Source organism: Pan troglodytes, chromosome 18 (assembly GCF_028858775.2).
Source record: "Pan troglodytes isolate AG18354 chromosome 18, NHGRI_mPanTro3-v2.0_pri, whole genome shotgun sequence".
In the NCBI taxonomy this organism is placed as follows: Eukaryota; Metazoa; Chordata; class Mammalia; order Primates; family Hominidae; genus Pan; species Pan troglodytes.
The window spans coordinates 2,839,812-2,860,723 of NC_072416.2; the positions used below are offsets into that span (position 1 = coordinate 2,839,812).

The 20,912-nt window shown below is 54.2% G+C and overlaps 1 protein-coding gene across 5 annotated transcripts in view; it reads left to right on the forward strand.

Moving 5' to 3' along the window:
- The window catches only part of RAB11FIP3 (RAB11 family interacting protein 3), a 102,379-nt gene that overhangs the window by 63,410 nt on the left and 18,057 nt on the right, over nucleotides 1-20,912 (forward strand). For 3 of the 5 annotated variants that reach the window (XM_024349622.3, XM_063796383.1, XM_024349624.3), the window contains 3 exons: nucleotides 3,657-3,806; nucleotides 11,348-11,383; nucleotides 18,275-18,368. In XM_024349622.3, the coding sequence (XP_024205390.1) occupies nucleotides 3,657-3,806; nucleotides 11,348-11,383; nucleotides 18,275-18,368 (280 nt within the window). Of the gene's footprint in view, nucleotides 1-3,656; nucleotides 3,807-5,954; nucleotides 6,090-11,347; nucleotides 11,384-18,274; nucleotides 18,369-20,912 lie in introns of all 5 variants that reach the window. The other 2 variants (XM_024349623.2, XM_024349621.2) reach the window with 1 other exon arrangement.

The window sequence follows — 20,912 nt, forward strand, 5'->3', positions numbered from 1 at the left end:
GGCTGTGTCCCAGTGAAACAATTTTCAGAAACAGGCTGCGCAGGATTGGCAGGATTTGGCCTGCCCCTGGTCTGTTGGGTCCTCTGTCTTATTCTCACTAATTACAGGAGTCCTTTCGATATGAGTCCCTTATGGGGTGTGGGTATCACAGATCTTTTTTCCTGCTCTGTGGGTCTCCTTTTCAGCTTTTGAGGAACAGATTTTTGTTTCTGTTTTTTTTGTCAAGATGGAGTCTAGCTCTGTTGCCCAGGCTGGAGTGCATTGGTGCCATCTTGGCTGACTGCAACCTCTGCCTCCCAGGCTCAAGTGATTCTCCTGCCTCAGCCTCCCAGGTAGCTGGGATTACAGGCACCTGCCATGGCGCCCAGCTAATTTTTGTAGTTTTAGTAGAGACAGGGTTTCACCATCTTGCCCAGGCTGGTCTCGAACTCCTGACCTTGTGATCCACCCACGTTGGCCTCCTAAAGTTCTGGGATTACAGGCATGAGCCACAGCCCCTGGCCAGAACAGATGTTTTTAATTTTGCTATAGTTGAGCTAATCCATTTTTCTTTTATGTTTTATTAGCACTTTTGTGTCCCACTTAATAAATCTTTGCTTACTACACAGTCACTGTGACGTTTACTTACGCTTTCTTTTAAAAGTGTTATTGTTTTACCTTCATATTCAGATCTGTGATCGCTACATAATTTTTTTGTTTTGTTTTGTTTTGTTTTGAGACAGTCTTGCTGTGTCACCCAGGCTGCAGTGCAGTGGCACAATCTTGGGTCACTGCAGTCTCTGCCTCCCAGATTCAAGTGATTCTCTTGCCTTAGCCTCCTGATTAGCTGGGACTACTGGCGCCCGCCACCATGCCTGGCTAATTTTTTTGTATTTTTGGTAGAGATAGGGTTTCGCCATATTGGCCAGGCTGACCTCAAACTGCCAGCCTCAAGTGATCTGCCCTCCTTGGCCTCCCAAAATGCTGGGATTACAGGTGTGTATTTTCTCACTAGTTTTTAAGCAGTATAACTCTTGGTGGGGCATGGTGGCTCATGCCTGTAATTCCAGCCCTTTGGGGGGCCGAGGCAGGTGGATCATGAGGTCAGGAGTTTGAGACCAGCCTGGCCAACTTGGTAAAACCCCGTCTCTACTAAAAATACAAAAACTAGCCGGGCCTGGTGGCACGCACCTGTAATCCCAGCTACTCGGGAGGCTGAGGCAGGAGAATCGCTTGAACCCAGAGAGGCAGAGTTTGCAGTGAGCCGAGATGGCACCACTGCATTTCAGCCTGGGCGACAGAGCGAGACTCTGTCTCAAAAATGAAAACAAAAGTATAACTCTTTTGGGGGACACACATTTTGAACAGCTCATTTGTGGCTGGATCTAACTGCTAGCTAGCGCGGCTCATCTTCTGTGGACCGTGGAAAGCACGTTGGGCGTCTGGGTGCAGACCGTCCGGTTTATACAGTCTCTGCCGTGTGGCCTGGGCCTCTTGGTCCTCAGTGTGACGTTGCATGTGGGCCTTCTCTGTTCCCGTCAAGCATCAGGAACAAGTGTCCTGAGGAGAGGAGGAGATGGGGTGGTGAGGGGTGCTGAGCCCCTCGTCATTGCTTCTGAGGGAGTAGCAGGTTTCACCATGGTGGCCCGGGGAGGCGGGCAAGGGCCTGCTGGCCGATGGACCAGTGTGTGTTTTCCTCTCGCTGATTCTCCTCCCCTCAGAGGGCAGTTTTCTGTCACAGTATCTGAGCCTGTTGGTAAAACAAGCACCCAGTCATAAGAAACAGAAAATAAGGTCTTCCTGTAACGTAGCCTAATTTTAGATGGCGGCTGTGGAAGGGAGCCACACCTCCCTGTCACTGTGTAGGAAGGAAGGGGCTGATGTAGACAGGCAGCGCCAAGTTGAAGACCCTATTGGGAGGCCATGAAGTGGCACAGGCCTCCTGGTTTTGGTATCTTTTTTTTTTTTGAGATGGAATCTGGCTCTGTCGCCCAGGCTGGAGTGCAGTGGCGCAATCTCGGCTCACTGCAAGCTCCACCTCCCAGGTTCACGCCATTCTCCTGTCTCAGCCTCCCGAGTAGCTGGGACTACAGGCACCCGCCACCACCCCCAGGTAATTTTTTGTATTTTTAGTAGAGACGGGGTTTCACCGTGTTAGCCAGGATGGTCTCGATCTCCTGATCTGCCCGCCTCGGCCTCCCAAAGTGCTGGGATTACAGGCGTGAGCCACCGCCCCCGGCCCTGGTTTAAGCCTGCATGTTTGAGGCCATGGGATTCATCCTGAGCTGTCCCAGGAGTGGTGCGTGGTGGGCATTTCTGCGGGTGTGAAATTGGAACTCCTCACGGCTGAGCACAGTGGGTCCGGGCGGAGCAGAGCGCGCGGTCCTCCTGACTCTGCCCCCTTCTCCTGGGCACGAGGAGTCGCCTCACTCTGCCAGGCCCCTTTCTTTCCTAGAGCGGAGCAGCGCCCGGCCTGCACGGAAGGTTCTCCTGAGGACTCCTGTGGGAGGGTGGGAGTGGGGACCGCTAGGGCACAGGAGCCGCTGAAGGCACAGCTGTTTCACATGGCCCCCGGCTGCTGTGTCTTCCAGAACTTGGCTGTGGAGGAGTCACTCCCTTCAGAAGGAGGGTGGGTATTTGGAAGCCCCTTCCTTTCCGGGTCGCAGCTGCTGTTGCGTTTTAGCTTAAAGTGGAGTTTGAACGGCGCCCCCCAGTGGTTGTGTGAGGACAGCAGCTCCCTAGGGAAGAGGCAGAGGTGCTTGAACCCAGATGCTGGTTTGTGTCGACCTGTGCTGTCCCGTGTGGGGCTGCGGAACTCGTGACGTGGGAGGGCACACGAGTGAGGAGTGTGAAGAGGCTGGAGGTTTTGAAATGACTGCGTGTTGGGCTAAGTAAAATTTTTTGTTAAAATATATTCGGGCCAGGCGTGGTGGCTCACGCCTGTAATCCCAGCACTTTGGGAGGCCGAGGTGGGTGGATCACGAGGTCAGGAGATCGAGACCATCCTGGCTAACACGGTGAAACCCCGTCTCTACTAAAAATACAAAAAATTAGCCGGGCGTGGTGGCGGGCACCTGTAGTCCCAGCTACTCGGGAGGCGGAGGCATGAGAATGGCGTGAACCCGGGAGGCGGAGCTGGCAGTGAGCCGAGATCGCGCCACTGCACTCCAGCCTGGGCGATAGAGCCAGACTCTGTCTCAAAAAAAAAAAAAAAAAAAAAGGTAAAGAAACAGATTTATTTATTCATTTATTTTGAGACAGGGCCTTGCTCTGTCGCCCAGGCTGGAGTGTAGTGGCACCATCACTGCTCACTGCAGCCTTGGCCTCCCAGGCTCAAGCGGTCTTCGCACCTCAGCCTCCCGAGTACCTGGGACTACAGTCGTGCGCATCCACGCCTGGGTGATTTAAAAATGTTTTTTGCAGTTGAGGCCTCCCCCTGTTGCCCAGGCTGGTCTCAAACTCCTGAGCTCAAGCCATCTGCTCGCCTTGGCCTCCCAAAGTGCTGGGATTACATGTGTGAGCCACCGCATCCAGCCCACTTTTTTTTTTTTTTAAACGTGGCTCCCAGGACTCACGTGTGGCTTGTAGCACACCCTATGGAAAGCACCTTCCACACCCTCAGCTCGGGGGTGCCCTGGCCTTCAGTCAGAAGACATCATTTCTGTTTTACTTTGCAGGCCTCACCCCCATGGCCAGTCTGTCATCACGGTGATCGGGGGCGAGGAGCACTTTGAGGACTACGGTGAAGGCAGTGAGGCGGAGCTGTCCCCAGAGACCCTATGCAACGGGCAGCTGGGCTGCAGTGACCCCGCTTTCCTCACGCCCAGGTAACGACGCCTTGTTCCAGCACACCCTCCTCCCTCTTCTTCCCGTGGTTAGTAGTGGGAAGTTTCCCTTTTTGGCTCATGCATTGGTAAGAGAGAACTTGCTTTCCTTGACGTCATGTGATTAAGTAAACCATATTCAAAAATTTTAAATTTATACCTGGATTTATGAAAGTTGGGAGAAGTCCCTCTTCTCCAGCCACATCCCCAGATCACTCTACATTTCTGAGGCTTCAGCAAAATCCTGTGGCACAGAGCTGTGTTTGGACACTCGGCTTGCGGGCTCCTTTGCTGTGGGCCGTGGATCACATGGTGGTCTGTGCAGGCTTTTGAGGGAGGCCTCATGATCATAAGTGAGTCTTCAGATTCATTTCCTTATAAATACCTGACATCCCCAAACTGGAAAGCTATGACTCTGAATAAATAGAAGCACGACACGCAGCGGGCGAGATGCCCACTCACAAATGTCCAGAGTCACTCTGGGGAGTCCAGAGTCCTCTTGGTTTGGATCCGAACATGGGGGTCTGGGTACGTACTTCTGAGGGCTAGGGGCTCCCACGTGGGAGTCAGTCCCTCTAGGACGCTGCTGACTTCAGGGAGACCCTGGGCTGGCTGATGGGGTTGTTACTTCAATCCCTTCTCCCCTTTGCTACTAGGTTGTCGTCCATCTTTGCCAGCAGTCAAGGCCGAGCCTCTTTAAGCAGCCACAAGAGTCTTCCCTTGCCTGCTGCCCGCCCGCTGTTACTGAGGCCCAGGGAACCTGGGTGGAGGGCGGTGCAGGAGGGGCCGTCCCTTGCGCTGAGCAGCTCGTCTGCCCATAGGGTCCCCCTCCTTTTGTTTCCCATGTACCCTCCTTGAAGCCGCCCATCAGCCCTGGGTGTGGGGACCCTGCACGGATGTCCTGTGTGCTCTGGTCCCGGTGAGCGTCCTGGGAGAGCTGTGCATGAGTGAGGCATCACAGGCGGTCCTCAGAGGCAGTGTGCTTGTCTTAGGCACTTTCCTCTCCCAGCGCGTGGTGGTGTCAAGACAAGGGCCAGAGGCCTGGGGCGTTTCTAAACTTGGGTCTCTGTGCTTCGTAATCACCTCTTCCTACGTCTTTAGTTTGTCCCTGTCTCCTGTTCAGTGTTTTCATTGTTACCTGTTTGAAGTGTAACGTCTATGCTACATTGTATGTTTCACTTTTCACCTTTCTTTACTTGAGCTTCCAAGTGGTTTCCCACAGCATGTGGGTCCCAGCGCCCGCGATGAGGCTGCCTTTGCTCCTTTGCCTTCGCGTCGCAGACGCAGCACCCCTGCCAGTGGCCCAGAAGCCCTTGGAGGTGAAGTCACAGGGAGGTTAGCTAGCACCACCACAAAATCGAACACTGAGTTTCGACAGGTCGGTCTTTTTGGGGGTTTTTTGAGACAGGATCTCACTTTATTGCCCAGGCTGGAGTGGTGCAATCATGGCTCACTGCAGCCTCCACCTCCCTCAGCTTCCTGAGTAGCTGGGACTACAGGTATGAGCTACTACGCCGGGCTAATTTTGTATTTTTTGTAGAGACGGGTTCACCATGTTGCCCAGGCTGGTCTCAAACGCCTGAGCTCAAGCGATCCACCCAAAGTGCTGGAATTACAAGCAGGAGCCACCGTGCCCGGCTTTAATGCACATCTTAAAAAAATCACAAAACTATTGTAGATTTATCATTCATGCATAGTTTTTGCTAGAGGTGGTTTTTGGAGTAATCATAAATATAGTACAGTAAGTACAAGTTTACCCGGAGACATGGTTCGCTATCACGTTGATGTGTTTTTGGCAAAAGAGAAAGCAGTATGGTTTTTTACCTTCTTGTTAAAGAAGGGCTTTTGCTTTGCAAGGAGGCTCTCAGGCTGCCCCTGCTTTCTTCTGGGCACCCGACCCAGAGGAGCAGGTGTGTGCAGGGCCCCCTGAGGCTCGAGCTGGTGCCTGTCCTGGGCTCCTGGAGGCAGCTGAGGGATGTGGGCTCACTGCGGTCTAAAGGCAAGAGCTAGAACATTGCACAGCTCATTCTCTCTCCACGTGCTTTTGTTCCACACCATGTCCTGTCCTGTCCCCCTCGGCCCCTCGTGCGGAGTCACAGATGACCACACGGGTCCCCATCCTCTCCTGAACGGATGCTTCTGTCTCTCTAGCACTGACCCTCTTGCCGCAAAGCTGCACAGCATCCTCACTGATGAGGCGTTTGAGTTTTACTGTAGCCAGTGCCACAAACAAATCAACCGCCTTGAGGATCTTTCTGCCCGCCTGAGTGATCTTGAAATGAATAGGTAACTGACCAGCGCCTGGCCTTGCTGTCTGTTCCCAGGGTATGGGGGACTCCGGATACCCACAGCCCCCTTGAGGGCCTGCCCCGAGGCAACCAGGAGCCTCTCAGGCAGCGGGACTCTCCCTGGGGCCCCGCTTCCCCCCCTGCACGCTGTGGGGCCACCAGGGCCCTGCCTCCTCCCCTGCATGCGCAGCCCAGGCCAGTGCTTGTCTTGGTGGGAGGAAGTGATCGGTCTTTGCAAGCTGTGCTGTCTGTCCTGTGTGTGAAAGAGGATACTTTCTGCATTTTACTAAAAGATTTCTTTCATTGAGCTCATGAGACAGAATTGGGAAAGTTAAAGATTTAGTCTTTAAGAACAGATATGTAAACAGCTTTCAGGATTGTCAGTTTAAATGGAGTTTTGTATACTCACAGTGAGCGTGTGAGGGAGCTCACTGTGTCTCAGCAGGGGAGCTCCTGTGGCTGGCCCTCATGTCTAACTGCCAGTTACAGAAGACGGTTTTGAGTGCTTTGCACATATTGACGTGCCCGTTAGGCGTCGTGTTGATTTCGCTTGCGGTGAAGCCCCTGGGTGGGCAGCTCTCCAGAAGGGTCTGGTGAAGAAACGGGCCACTTTGGAGCTTTCCACAGCAGCCCTAGCCTAGCAGAAGAGGTGAGTGAGCATACAGGCTCATGCTGGCAATCTGGGACGGCTTCCTGAAGAACGGGACCTGGCCTGTGGGGAGGGTTTGTAAAGGTGGCAGAAAGGTGAGCTATCCTGATGGTTCTAGCATGTTTAGAGGTATCTGTGAAACTGCTTACCTGTCTTGAGCCTGCCCTGTCCCTGCCCCAGGGGGCTTCTGCCGAGGCCCATCCTTGCTGGCGGGCGCTCACTGCCCACAGCCTTATTGAGGCTTCTGTCCTGCCTCTAGTTCCATTTCCAGGGCACTTAACTCTTCTTATGTTCTGTGAAATGCTGTGAAACACAGGGCCCCCAGCCAGCGCCCATTCAGGTGGAGAGGATGGGGGTGGGGCCCGGCACTGATGGCCATTCTGGAGCATCGGGGGTCTTGGCAGCACTGGTGAGAAAGCAGAAGTGCTCTTTGAAGAGGGCCTTCCCGGGAGACCCGAGGCTGTCCAGAGCCTTCCTGGGGGACCCGAGGCCGTCCAGAGCCTTCCCGGGGGACCCGAGGCCGTCCAGAGCCTTCCCGGGAGACCCGAGGCCATCCAGAGTCTTGGATTCCAAAGATCCGCTAACCTCTGTTTTAGGGGAAATCAGTTTCTGCCTGCGTGTGTGTTCAGCTAGGGGTTCAAGGCCCGGCGACGATGGCTCAGCCTGCTTGGGGAGGGGCCATTTGTTCTTCCCACGCAGAGACTTGCCCTCCCACTCACCGATAAGTTGAGTGCAAGCATGTCATCTCCATACATGAAAGTAAGCCTGAAGACTCAGGTCTCGTCTCTCATTTTCTGAAGATTTTTGACATAGAACTGATTTTTTCCCACATTGAGAACTAGCTCCAAGATGGCCATGGTCGCCTCTGCTGGGCTTTGTGGGGGCAGAGAAGGGACTAGGATGTAGCTAAGTACAACTAGCAAGTCCTGTGGAGCCTCACATCCAGGTTCTGCCACCCCTTTTCCTAAGACTCTATGAAGCGGGCCAGGCGCAGTGACTCACGCCTGTAATCTCAGCATTTTGGGAGGCTGAGGAGGCAGGCAGATCACTTGAGGCCAGGAGTTTGAGACCACCCTGGCCAACATGGCGAAACCCTGTCTCTACTAAAAACATAAAAATTAGCCAGGCATGGTGGCACATGCCTGTAGTTCCAGCTACTTGGGAGGCTGAGATGGGAGGTTCACTTGAACCCAGGAGGTGGAGGCTGTGGTAAGCCAACATCCTGCCACTGCACTCCAGCCTGGGCAACAGAGCCAAACTCTGACTCCAAAAAAAAAAAAAAGACTCTACCAAGTGGTTAATATGCTATTCAATTCAACACAATCAGGACACACAACTGCCAGTCAGAACATCCTCCCCATAAGCCTCAGTGGAGGAGATCTGAATCTTGCGTTTTAGTTTCCATGGACTTGCCTGAAAGTAAGCTTACTTGGTCATGCTTTGTGGGTGACAACAGGTGACTTAGTCCAGACCACCTCTGGAAGCTTTGATGTCAGATACGATGTCCAGTCCCCTCAGAACAGGCCAATAGCTGTTGCATTTTCCAGCTACCCTGCAGCCTCTAAATACATTTCATTTTGTAGGAACTAAGAAGTGTGCCTTACCTGGAGGTATATTTTCTTTTTTCTTTTTTTTGAGACGGAGTCTCGCTTTGTCACCCAGGCTGGAGTGCAGTGGTGTGATCTCGGCTCACTGCAACCTCTGCCTCCTGGGTTCACTCCATTCTCCTGCCTCAGCCTCCCGAGTAGCTGGGACTACAGGCGCCCGTCACCACGCTTGGCTAACTTTTGTATTTTTAGTAGACACGGGGTTTCACCATGTCTCAATCTCCGGACCTCGTGATCCGCCCGCCTCGACCTCCCAAAGTGCTGGGATTACAGGCTGAGCCACTGCACCCAGCCTGCCTGGAGGTATATTATCTTTTTCTTTTTTGAGACAGAGTCTCGATCTGTCACCCAGGCTGGAGTGCAGTGGTGCGATCTCGGCTCACTGCAACCTCTGCCTCCCGGGTTCACTCCATTCTCCTGCCTCAGCCTCCCGAGTAGCTGGGACTACAGGCGCCCGCCACAACGCCCGGCTAATTTTTTGTATTTTTGGTAGAGACAGGGTTTCACCATGTTAGCCAGGATGGTCTCAATCTCCTGACCTCGTGATCCGCCCGCCTCGGCCTCCCAAAGTGCTGGGATTACAGGTGTGAGCCACCGCACCTGGCCACCTGGAGGTGTGTTTTCAAATTATAAATCCTGTTGCTGGGCTGCCAGTCCAGGCCCTGAAAGGTCAGTAGGTAAACTGAACGATGAGTCTGTCCTGTCCTATTAGTTCTAGGGAGTCTCAACAATAATAAGGTAAAATTAAATTTGTATTAAGGCTGGGTGCGGTGGCTCATGCCCGTAATCCCAGCACTTTGCGAGGCTGAGGTGGGCAGATCACGAGGTCAGGAGATCGAGACCATCCTGGCTAACACAGTGAAACTCCATATCTACTAAAAATATAAAAAATTAGCCGAGCATGGTGGCAGGCGCCTGTAGTCCCAGCTACTCGGGAGGCTGAGGCAGGAGAATGGCGTGAACCCGGGAGGTGGAACTTGCAGTGAGCCGAGATCATGCCACTGCACTCCAGCCTGGGTGACACAGTGAGACTCCATCTTAAAAAAAAAAACCTGTATTAAAATATACATTATTAGTCTCCAATCGAGAAAGGAGAGCCACACAGTAATTTGAACAGGGACAGTTTAATACTACAAAGAACGGGCTGGGTGTGGGCTGAAATCGCAGTGCTTTGGGAGGCCGAGGTGGGAGGATCACATGAGTCTGGGAGGTCGAGGCTGCAGTGAGCTGTGGTTGCACCTCTGCACTTCAGCCTCGGCCACAGAGTCATACCTTGCCTCTAAGAAAAGATAATACAAACAAACAAACAAAAAATTTAAAAAATCATTAGGGAAAGGAAAAGAATGTCACAGGCTATGGGAGTAATGAGGCACTGGTTGGGATGAGTAAAAAGAACTCTGCAGAGTGTAGGGACAGCAGGCACAGGAGCAGCCGCCACCCAGGGCCGGGGCAGAGCCCCCCAGCTACAGTCACTGCCACCCAGGGCTGAGGTCTGCACCAGCTGCAAACGGGGTGGTGGGGACACCACCGTGCTGTCAGGGCTTGTGGGGAACCTGCCTCCTGGCTGCCAGGAAAGCTATTCTGTTGCAGGACGCTTGGCAGAGGCACCCCCTAGAGAACAGCTACCCGAATGGGGTCGGGGAAGCCCCTGGCTCTGGCTACAGTGGGCAGGATGCTCCCTGGAGTAGGTACTGGGGAGACTGGGTGTCGGAGGGCCCTGCAGAGAGTGGTCAGAACCAGGAGGCAAACCTCTTCCTGCTGTGTTCACTCCACGGCTCCCTCTGCTGATGACACGCAGCATCGTGGAGGAAGAGCCTGCTAAGGGCCCAGCTCTGTTCCTACAGGGCAAGTAAAAAGGATGGACTTAGAGCTGAGGGGCTCTACGTTAATACCTGGCACAGCAGCTGATTCTCCTCCAGTAGATTTCTTTTTTTCTTTGAGACAGAGTTTCACTCTTTGTTGCCCAGGCTGGAGTGCAGTGGCGTGATCTTGGCTGACTGCAACCTCTGCCTCCCGGGTTCAAGCCAGTCTCCTGTCCCAGCCTCCCGAGTAGCTGGGATTACAGGCATGCGCCACCATTCCTGATTATTTTTGTATTTTTAGTAGAGACAGGGTTTCTCCACGTTGGCCAGGCTGGTCTCGAACTCCCGACCTCTGGAGATCCACCCGCCTCAGCCTCCCAAAGTGCTCAGATTGTAGGCATGAGCCACCATGCCCGGCCCCTCCAGTAGACTTTTATGCCTGACCCTGGAAAGAAAATCAGAGGTGTTTTTGAGACAGGTAAGCTGAAGAGAGATGTGGCTTTGTGAGTTCCAGGACCGTGATGGTTCCCAGGCTCCAGGGGTGAGGGTGTCTTCCTGCAGGCTGAGGCTAATAGTTCAGCAGCTAGACTGTAAAATACAACTTTGGACCTCAGAAATGAGGGAGAAGGTAAGTTTGGCCCATGTGCCACTGCAGATGGTTAAATCAGACAGCTGATGTATAATTGGCTACATTTACTGCCCTGAAATGGCAACGGAAAAGGTTTCCAAACTGATGCCTAGGCAGGCGTTCTGAGCATGATGCATCAGTGCCTGAGTCGAAGCCAGCGGCAAACTCTCCTGTCACAGCGGGGCCTGGGTGACTTTTCACTTGGGGGCCTCCGAAGGCCAAGCGTTTGGGGGTAATTTGGCTTCAGAAGCATTGGGACAGTGCAGCCAGCGGGTGGGACCAGGTGTGGCGCTGGCCTCTCAGTGGTGGTCTGGGGTGGCTGCATCTGGAAGCCTCTTTGGGGGCTGGAGTAACGAGATGTATGCGGCCTCACCCGCATACATCTCAGCCGTGTCCTTGCTGTTTTGCTGAGTGAGCATTTGTGCATGGACTTGCCTGGGGGGCCCTGCATGCCGGGAGCACTGCTGAAAGGCCGCCCACCCCGTATCTCCACAGCCTGAGTTTCCTGCTTCCTCCTGCTCCTCTCTGTCTGTTCTAACAATTTTCCTGTTTATTTTGTTTTCTGCACAGTCCGACAAAGCGGCTCTCCAGCAAGAAGGTGGCAAGGTAGGTGGGTCTCTGGTTCCTGCTGAAAAACGTTCTGAAGTGGATAATTAGTCATAGTTTTTTAAAAAACATTTTAAAATGTTCTTTTCCAAGGTATTTTTTAAACTCCTGCAAGTTACTTTACATGGTTTGGGGCTGAAGGTATCCTGAGGGAGTGTTGGGAAAGGGGTTTCCAGGGCTGTGAATTTGGACCCGGATTTGTGACCAGGGAGGGTACGTGTCAGAGCTTTTGGTGCTGGGCCTCTTGTGTGTTCACTAAGGTCTGGAAGGGGCCGCCATCCCCAGATGTCTGCTCTATGTTAGCTCTGAGGTAGCAAGACCCAGTGAGGAGCCTGGCTTCTCAGAGCTGGGTCTGGGCAGCAACCCAAGGTGAGTCGAAGGTGAGGGATGGGTCTGACTCCAGTTCCTAAAGACCATTTCTTCATTTTTCAGCTTTGTATAGATCTGTTGGCTTCCTGCTGTGAAAGATGGCAACATACACTTTTATCTTCCTCCCCTGCCAGTTCTTACCGAAATAAACATGCAGGGTTAAGGCCCTTCCCAGGGAGCCACGCAGTGTGGCTGCCGGGTGGCCTCTGCTGCCGTCAGAGTCTGCCTTCGTGTCTTTTTCTGCTTTGCCTTCCTAGTCCCCGTCCTGCTTCGTGGCCCGGCCTCTGGCAGGGCTGGGAGACGCCTCTCCAGCTTCCTCTGGAGCATCCCCCTCTGGAGCCTCCTCTCTGCCCTGTTGTGCCGGGCATTCTCCAGGCCTCGTGGCTGTGGTCCTGGACGGGTCTCCCCGCACTGGTGGGTTCCTTTGTTTCGGGGGTTGGATCCTCTATCTCCCTGGCCCCGTCTTCCTTCTCGTTTGTTTTCTCTGGTTTTTGTCCAGCATATCTTCCTGTAGCTTCTTGAGAAAAGAGGTGCTCAGGAGATAAACTTGAGCTTGGGTTGGTTTGTACTGTGAGAGTGGGATCATTTTCCTGTAAGATTTTTGACAGCATTGCTTATCTTCTAGAGCTAAAGTTGTTACCATGAAGTTTAACCTTTCTGACTCGGTTTCTTTGGGACCAGCCTGAGCAACTTAGTGAAACCCTGTCTCTCCAAAAAAAAAAAAAAAAAAAATTAAAAATTAAAAATTAAAAAAAAAAAGGAAAATAGGCAAGGTCTAGCTGCGTTGCCCAGGCTGTAGTGCAGTGAGTGGCAATTCATAGGTGCAAGCATAGCTCACAACAGCCCCAGACTCCCTGGGCTCAAGTAATCTTCCCACCTCAGCCTCCCAAAATTCTGGGATTACAGAGGTAAGCCACCACACCCAGCCAAGAACAGAAACCTTTTGTTTTCCATTTTCTTTTATTTTGAGACATTGTCTTGCTCTGTCACCTGGGCTGAAGTACCGTGGTGCAATCACAGCTCACTGCAGCCTGGACCTCTCAGGCTCACTCCATCCTCCCGCCTCCTCCTCCTGAGGATCTGGGACTACAGGTGCGCATTGCCAATGCCTGGCTAGTCTTTTAATTTTTAATAGAGATGGAGTTTCACTACGTTGCCCAGCCTGATCTTGAGCTCCTGGGCTGAAGGGATCCTCCCACCTTGGCCTCCAAAAGTACTGGGATCACAGGCGTGAGCCGTCACACCTGGCCATGGATGGAAACTTTTTTTCTTTTTGTTTCTCTTCTCTTTTCTTAGCTTTCTTTTCTTTTTGAGAGTCTTGCTCTGTCTTGCTCTGTGAAGTGACATGATCACAGCTCACAATAGTCTTCACTTCCCAGACCTCCCAAGCTCAAATGATCCTCCCTCCTCAGCCTCCCGAGCAGCTGAGACCACAGGCGCATGCCACCATACCCAGATGATTTTTTAATTTTTTGTAGAGACAGGCCCAGACTGGTCTTGAACTCCTGGGCTCCAGCAGTCCTCCCACCTCGGTCTCCCAGAATGTTGGAATTACAGGCAGGAGCCACCGCGTCGCACTTGTTTTCCATTTTCTGTCATTTTAGGGGCTAGGGGCTAGAGGAAGCAGAGGTGAACGTCATCATGCATCTTTTTCTAACTGTCTTCTTGCTCACCCCTTTCAGAAAAGCATTGAGCTGGCCGGGCGTAGTAGGTCATGCCTGTAATCCCAGCACTTTGGGAGGCTGAGGTGGGTGGATCACCTGAGGTTGGGAGTTCAAGACCAGCCTGGCCAAAATGGAGAAACCCCATCTCTACTAAAAAAATACAAGATTAGCCAGGTGTGGTGGCAGGTGCCTGTAATCCCAGCTACTCAGGAGACTGAGGCAGGAGAATCACCTGAACCCTGGAGGCGGAGCTTGGAGTGAGCCGAGATTGTGCCATTGTACTCCAGCCTGGGCAACAAGAGCAAGACTCCATCTCAAAAAAAGAAAGAAAAAGAGAAGCATTGAGCTCTTAGGAACGTGACGTGCATCCCCAGCTACACTTCTGTTACCACTTCAGCATCACCTTCCTCCCCACTTCATCAAGTCTTTTACTCCAGACAGGCTGCAGCTGGTGACATGAAAGACCGGTCAAGGCCAGCTGAGGCATCTCCTTGAGGCCTCCCGTGCCTAGGATGGGGCGCAGCCTGCAGTTGGCTGTCACAGCCTTGTGTCAGAAACACCCTTTAAAATTTAATGTTTCCTTCACGGGTACCCTTTGGCATAAAAAAAGCCCAATCTGAGCCGGACACGGTGGCTCACGCCTGTAATCCCAGCACATTGGGAAGCCGAGGTGGGTGGATCACGAGGTCAGGAGTTCAAGAACAGCCTGACCAACATGGTGAAACCCCGTCTCTACTAAAAATACAAAAATTAGTCAGGCATGGTGGCGCACATGCCTGTAATCCCAGCTACTCAGGAGCCTGAGGCAGGAGAACTGCTTGAACCCAGAAGGCAGAGGTTACAGTGAGCTCAGATCACGCCACTGCACTCTAGCCTGGGCGACAGAGCAAGACTGTCTCAAAAAAAAGAAAAAAAAAAAAAAAGCCCCATCTGCAGTTATCTGTCGTTAGAGTTTACAAAACAGAGACCTCTTCTGCAGTGTGTCTATGCACATGTAAATATATGTACACAAGATTTAATCTGCTGTTTTGCCCCAAATCTGCCACAAGAGGCTAAGGAAGAGCAAAATAACCGTCGCGATTCGCTTCTCACAGTTCTCAGCCCTTTGCGCTGAACTATTGCTGAGATGGTGGGTTTTGCCAGCAGCCATTGTAGCCCCCGGGCCTGGCTGCATTGCTCACCTCCCTCAGCCTTGTTCTGTCCCTGTCCATGAGATGGAAGTGGCTTTCTCCAGTCAGCTGTGTGTGCAGAGACCGGGGGCTCCGGGCAGAGCCGAGTCCATCAGGACAGGAGGAAGTGCTCACAGCAGGCAGGCTCCCCGGGCCCTGGGTGGGAGGCCTCAGGGATCCCCGTACCTCCTCGCTCACCAGCCAGGCTCGACCTACTGCCCTGTGGGGCAGGTCAGGCTCTTTCCACAGCTCCCTCTCTGGGAGGAGGGTCCTCCCAAGTGAGGGTGTGGTGTAGCTGGAGAATCCCTCTTTCTAGGGGATTTAAATAAGCAGCCCCAGCCGGACGCGGTGGTTCACGCCTGTACTCCCAGCACTTTGGGGGGCTGAGGCGCACAGATCACAAGGTCAGGAGTTTGAGACCAGCCTGGCCAACATAGTGAAACCCCATCTCTACTAAAAAAACAATACAAAAACTTAGCTGGGCATGGTGGCAGGTGCCTGTAATCCCAGCTACCTGGGAGGCTGAGGCAGGAGAATGGCTTGAACCTGGAAGGCAGAGGTTGCAGTGAGCTGAGATCGCACCACTGCACTCCAGCCCAGGTGACAGTGCAAGACTCTGTCGCAAAAAAAAAAAAAAAAAAAAAAAAAAAAAAATTAAATAAGTAAATAAATAAGCAGCCGCATGACCCATGCTGAGGACCCTCTGCCTCACGTTGGTGGCCACGTGTGGTGGCTGCACGCTGGGTGCCTGGGGATGGCTGTGTCCCTGAGTCAGCCCCAGAAGTGCCTACGCCTCTAGGACAGCTCAGAAGTGCTGACAGGCCCCAGGCCGTGGCCTCTCAGGATGGGCTCTGGGTTGCAGCTTCATGCCTGGAGTGGCTCATGTTTGGGGGCAAGGTCATGGGCATTTAAGAGCAGCCACTGGCCAAGAACATGATCTGTATCAGCAGCAGCTTTTGAGAATCTGATGAAATCCCCAGAGCCCCAGAAGGGCGCCGGTGTGTTCCAGCTGGTGCACGTTCACAGGGCTTGTCTCCAGGAGCGAAGATGCCGTCTTTTTCCCCCTCAGAGCGTTTATGGGGAAAAAGATGGAAATGTTCAAGCCCAGTCCGTACTGAGAAGCAAATCGAACTTCATACACTTGGTAGACATTTTCAGTGGAAAAATATTAACATTTGATGGAATTCTTACTCTGCTATGTCCCTAGCCAAGCTGTTTGTATGCATGACCTTGGTTAAACCTCAGTTACCTCTAGACCCCCATTTCATAGGCAAGGAAGCTGGGAGAGGGTCCCCCCATTTCATAGGCAAGGAAACTCGGAGAGGGTCCCCCATTTCATAGGCAAGGAAGCTGGGAGAGGGTCCCCCCATTTCATAGGCAAGGAAACTTGGAGAGGGTCCCCCATTTCATAGGCAAGGAAGCTGGGAGAGGGTCCCCCCATTTCATACGCAAGGAAACTCGGAGAGGGTCCCCCCATTTCATAGGCAAGGAAGCTCGGAGAGGGTCCCCCATTTCATAGGCAAGGAAGCTGGGAGAGGGTGCCCCCATTTCATAGGCAAGGAAACTCGGAGAGGGTCCCCCATTTCATAGGCAAGGAAGCTGGGAGAGGGTCCCCCCATTTCATAGGCAAGGAAACTCGGAGAGGGTCCCCCCATTTCATAGGCAAGGAAGCTCGGAGAGGGTCCCCCATTTCATAGGCAAGGAAGCTGGGAGAGGGTCCCCCCATTTCATAGGCAAGGAAACTCGGAGAGGGTCCCCCCATTTCATAGGCAAGGAAGCTGGGAGAGGGTCCCCCCATTTCACAGGCAAGGAAACTCGGAGAGGGTCCCCCATTTCATAGGCAAGGAAGCTGGGAGAGGGTCCCCCCATTTCACAGGCAAGGAAGCTCGGAGAGGGTCCCCCATTTCATAGGCAAGGAAGCTGGGAGAGGGTCCCCCCATTTCACAGGCAAGGAAACTGGGAGAGGGTCCCCCCATTTCACAGGCAAGGAAGTTCATAGAGGGTCTCCCCATTTCACAGACAAGGAAGTTCGAAGAGGGTCCCCCATTTCATAGGCAGGGAAGCTGGGAGAGGGTCCCCCCATTTCACAGACAAGTTCGGAGAGGGTCCCCCATTTCCTAGGCAAGGAAGCTGGGAGAGGGTCCCCCCATTTCACAGGCAAGGAAGTTCATAGAGGGTCTCCCCATTTCACAGACAAGGAAGTTCGAAGAGGGTCCCCCATTTCATACGCAAGGAAGCTGGGAGAGGGTCCCCCCATTTCATAGGCAAGGAAGTTTGGAGAGGGTCCCCCCATTTCACAGACAAGGAGCTGGGAGAGCGTCCCCCCATTTCACAGGCAAGGAAGTTCAGAGAGGGTCCCCCCATTTCACAGACAAGGAAGTTCGGAGAGGGTCCCCCCATTTCACAGGCAAGGAAGTTCAGAGAGGGTCCTCCCATTTCACAGACGAAGTTCGGAGAGGGTCCCCCCATTTCATAGGCAAGGAAGCTCGGAGAGGGTCCCCCCATTTCATAGGCAAGGAAGCTGGGAGAGGATCCCCCATTTCATAGGCAAGGAAGCTGGGAGAGGGTCCCCCATTTCATAGGCAAGGAAGCTCGGAGAGGGTCCCCCCATTTCATAGGCAAGGAAGCTGGGAGAGGGTCCCCCCATTTCATAGGCAAGGAGGCTGGGAGAGTGTCCCCCCATTTCATAGGCAAGGAAGCTCGGAGAGGGCCAGTGCTTTTTAACAGTCACGCAGTTCTGAGCATCAGGCTGTCAGCCTGGAGCCTGGCTCGGTACTGAGGTTCCCAGGATGTATAAAGAACTGAACACGCACCTTTGCTGTTGGCTCTTCTGTGCGAGTGCTCTGAGAGTTTTCTGTACTCCCAGCAAGTTTGGGTTGGTACAGATTCAGCACAGCGAATCTGACCATGTGGTGACCACAAGCACGCGCTTACTGTGCGCCTAAGTTCACACTCCCTGAAGAAGCTCCTGCCCCAACGCCGCAGCCTATGGGCCTTTGCGTCTACGCAGGACCATGAGGCTGTGTCCCCGAGCCTGGCCCGGGGAGTAACTGGCATGGCCTGCGGTGCTGGGGGTGTGTCCACAGGAGCTGGTGCCACAGAGGACACGTGTGTCTGGTGTCTTCCTGGACTCGGTCGGACCAGTTTCCCAGTGTGTCCGTGAGGGTGACACTGAGTGAGACTTCTGGGATCCACACCTTTCCTGGGACCCTCACTCTTCCTGCCACAGAAAGCACCTGTGAAAGTCTGAGATCAAGAATGTGCACAGGGGAGGTGTCTGCGGGTCAAGGTCCTGAGCTCATGTCTCACAGGCCTCTGGTAGAGACGAGATTGTTCGTGTCTCTGCGAAGAAGGCCATGTTTTATTGCAGCCAAGTACAAAGTCCTCTCTGCCACTCGCTGGCTGGGACTGGGGTCATGTTCTGTCAGGTTCCAAAGAGCGCCAGGAAGACTCTGAGACCACAGAGCACGGCCTGCTTTCTCCCAGCCCCTGGTAAAGATGTCCAGCCTGGGACCTCCCCCTGTATATAGTGCCTTAAGTGGGAGAGGACCACCACCCAGATCAGGGGAGGACCTGTCCCCTGCAATGCTGCTGCCTGCTTTCCAGATTGACTTGGGAGTGCTTGTGCTGACGGAGCATGTTCTGTGGTTTTTCTCTTTCTTCCCTCTGTTGTTGTGCCTTTTCCGTAGGTACCTGCACCAGTCAGGGGCCCTGACCATGGAGGCCCTGGAGGACCCTTCCCCCGAGCTCATGGAGGGCCCAGAGGAGGACATTGCTGACAAGGTAGGCCCTGGAGGGCTGGGTAGGTGGCAAGTAGGGGATTTAGAACACAGCCACGCCTAAGGGCCTCTGCAGACACCCCGGGAGGTGGGGACAGCACAGCCGGAGGTGACCCCGTGTCCTCCAGGGCTCCCCAGACTGTCCGTCCAGCCCCGATGCTCTTTGGCAGGTTTCCCCAAGGGGTCTCGTGGCCATGTGAGAAAAAGGAGTCTTCCTGTTGTGCACGAAGGGCCAGCTGGGAGGAGTGGACTGGGCAGTGAGTGAGCACCCTCGGGTATCCCACCCCCACTGTGTCTGAGTCGGGCTGGGGGACACCCAGACATTCAGTCCACCAGGCCCGTGGAGATGCGACCTGGGGCACCCATGATTTGGGAGAAAAGGGCTGGCCCTGCAGTTACTGCAGAGCCAACAGCCTGAGGAACGGGCTTCTCCTGGGGCCTTGAATGGAATGGGTGACAGCAGCCAGGGCAAGGCAGCCTTGCCGTGGTCAAGACCCGCTTTTCAGCCGGATGTGGTGGCTCACACCTGGAATCCCAGCACATTAGGAGGCCTAGGCGGGCAGATCACTTGAGGTCAGGAGTTTGAGATCAGCCTGGCCAACATAGTGAAAACCCGTCTCTACTAAAAATACAAAAGTTAGCCAGGCATGGTGGCGGGCAACTGTAATCCCAGCTATTTGGGAGGCTGAGGCAGGAGAATCACTTGAACCTGGGAGGTGGAGGTTGCAGTGAGCCGAGATTGCACCACTACACTCCAGCCTGGGCGACAGAGGGAGACTCCGTCTCACCTTCTGCACCCCCTCACCTTCTGTGACCCCTTCACTTCCTCCTGTACCCCCTCAATTCCTCCTGTACCCCTCATCTCCTCCTGTACCCCCTCACCACCTCCTGTACCCCCTCACTACCTCCTGTACCCCCTCACCTCTTCCTGCACTCCCTCACCTCCTGCATCCCCCTCACCTCCTATACCCCATCTCCTCCTGTACCCCCTCACCTCCTCCTGTACGCCCACTTCCTCTTGTATCCCCCACCTCCTGTACCCCATCTCCTCCTGCACCCCCTCACCTCCTCCTGTACCCCCTCACCTCCTGTACCCCCACCTTCTCCTGCATCCCCTCACCTCCTCCTATACCCCCACTTCTTTTTATATCCCCCACCTCCTGTACCCCATCTCCTCCTGCAACCCCTCACCTCCTCCTGTACCCCCTCACCTCTTCCTGCACCCCCACCTTCTCCTGCACCCCCTCACCTCCTCCTGTACCACTTCCTCTTGCACCCCCCACCTCCTGTACCCCATCTCCTCCTGCACCCCCTCACCTCCTCCTGTACCCCCTCGCCTCCTCCTGTACCCTCACCTCCTCCTGCAACCCCACCTTCTCCTGTACCCCCTCACCTCCTCCTGCACCCCTTACCTCCTCATGTACCCCCTCCTCCTCCACCCACTCACCTCCTCCTGTACCCCCTCATCTCCTCCTGTACCCCCCTCACCTCCTCCTGTACCCCCTCACCGCCTCCTGCACTCCCATCTCCTCCTGTACCCCCTCACCTCCTCCTGTACCCCCTCACCTCCTTGTGCACCCCCTCACCTCCTGTACCCCCTCACCTCCTCCTGTACCCCCCTCACCTCCTCCTGTACCCCCCTCACCTCCTCCTGTACCCCCTCACCTCCTCCTGCACTCCCATCTCCTCCTGTACCCCCTCACCTCCTTGTGCACCCCTCACCTCCTGTACCCCCTCACCTCCTCCTGTACCCCCTCACCTCTTCCTGTACCCTTCACCTCCTCCTGTACCCCCTCACCTCCTCCTGCACCCCCCTTACCTCCTGTATCCCCTCACCTCCTCCTGTACCCCCCTCACCTCCTCCTGTACCCCCCTCACCTCCTGTACCCCCCTCACCTCCTGTACCCCCTCACCTCCTCCTATACCCTCTCACCTCTTCCTGTACCCTCCTCACCTCCTCCTGTACCCCCCTCACCTCCTGTACCCCCTCATCTCCTGTACCCCCTTACCTCCTCCTGCACCCCTCACCTCCTGTACCCCCTCACCTCCTCCTGCTCCCCCACCTCCTCCTATACCCCCATCTCCTCCTGTACTCTCTCACCTCCTCCTGTACCTCCTCACCTCCTCCTGTACCTCACCTCCTCTTGCATCCCCACCACTTCCTCCCTACAACTTCTCTAGCATCTCAAGTCTGCTGACCCAGGCCAAGTCCTCCTCTGCTCCCTTCACTCCTTCTCCTACCTCCGCAGGTGTCTGACTCTCATCTTGGTGTGAACTCTCTGAGGGAGGGACCGAGACATGGATCTGTCTGTCCCTTGCATCCATGGGCACCTGGGCTGCCTCTGTGAGCTGCATCTGGCTGAGCAGAGACCCAACTGTGTGTTGGAGGGCTGAGTCTTGCTGCCCACCAGCCAGCCAGTCCAAAGGCACCCCTGGGCCCCGAGCCCTCAGAGCTGCGGCACTGTGTGCATTTGTGGGTCGAATGACAGTGCTCCCCAAGACCCCAGCCCCATTAGGAGCTGCACCTTTGTGGGTTTATGGGACAAGT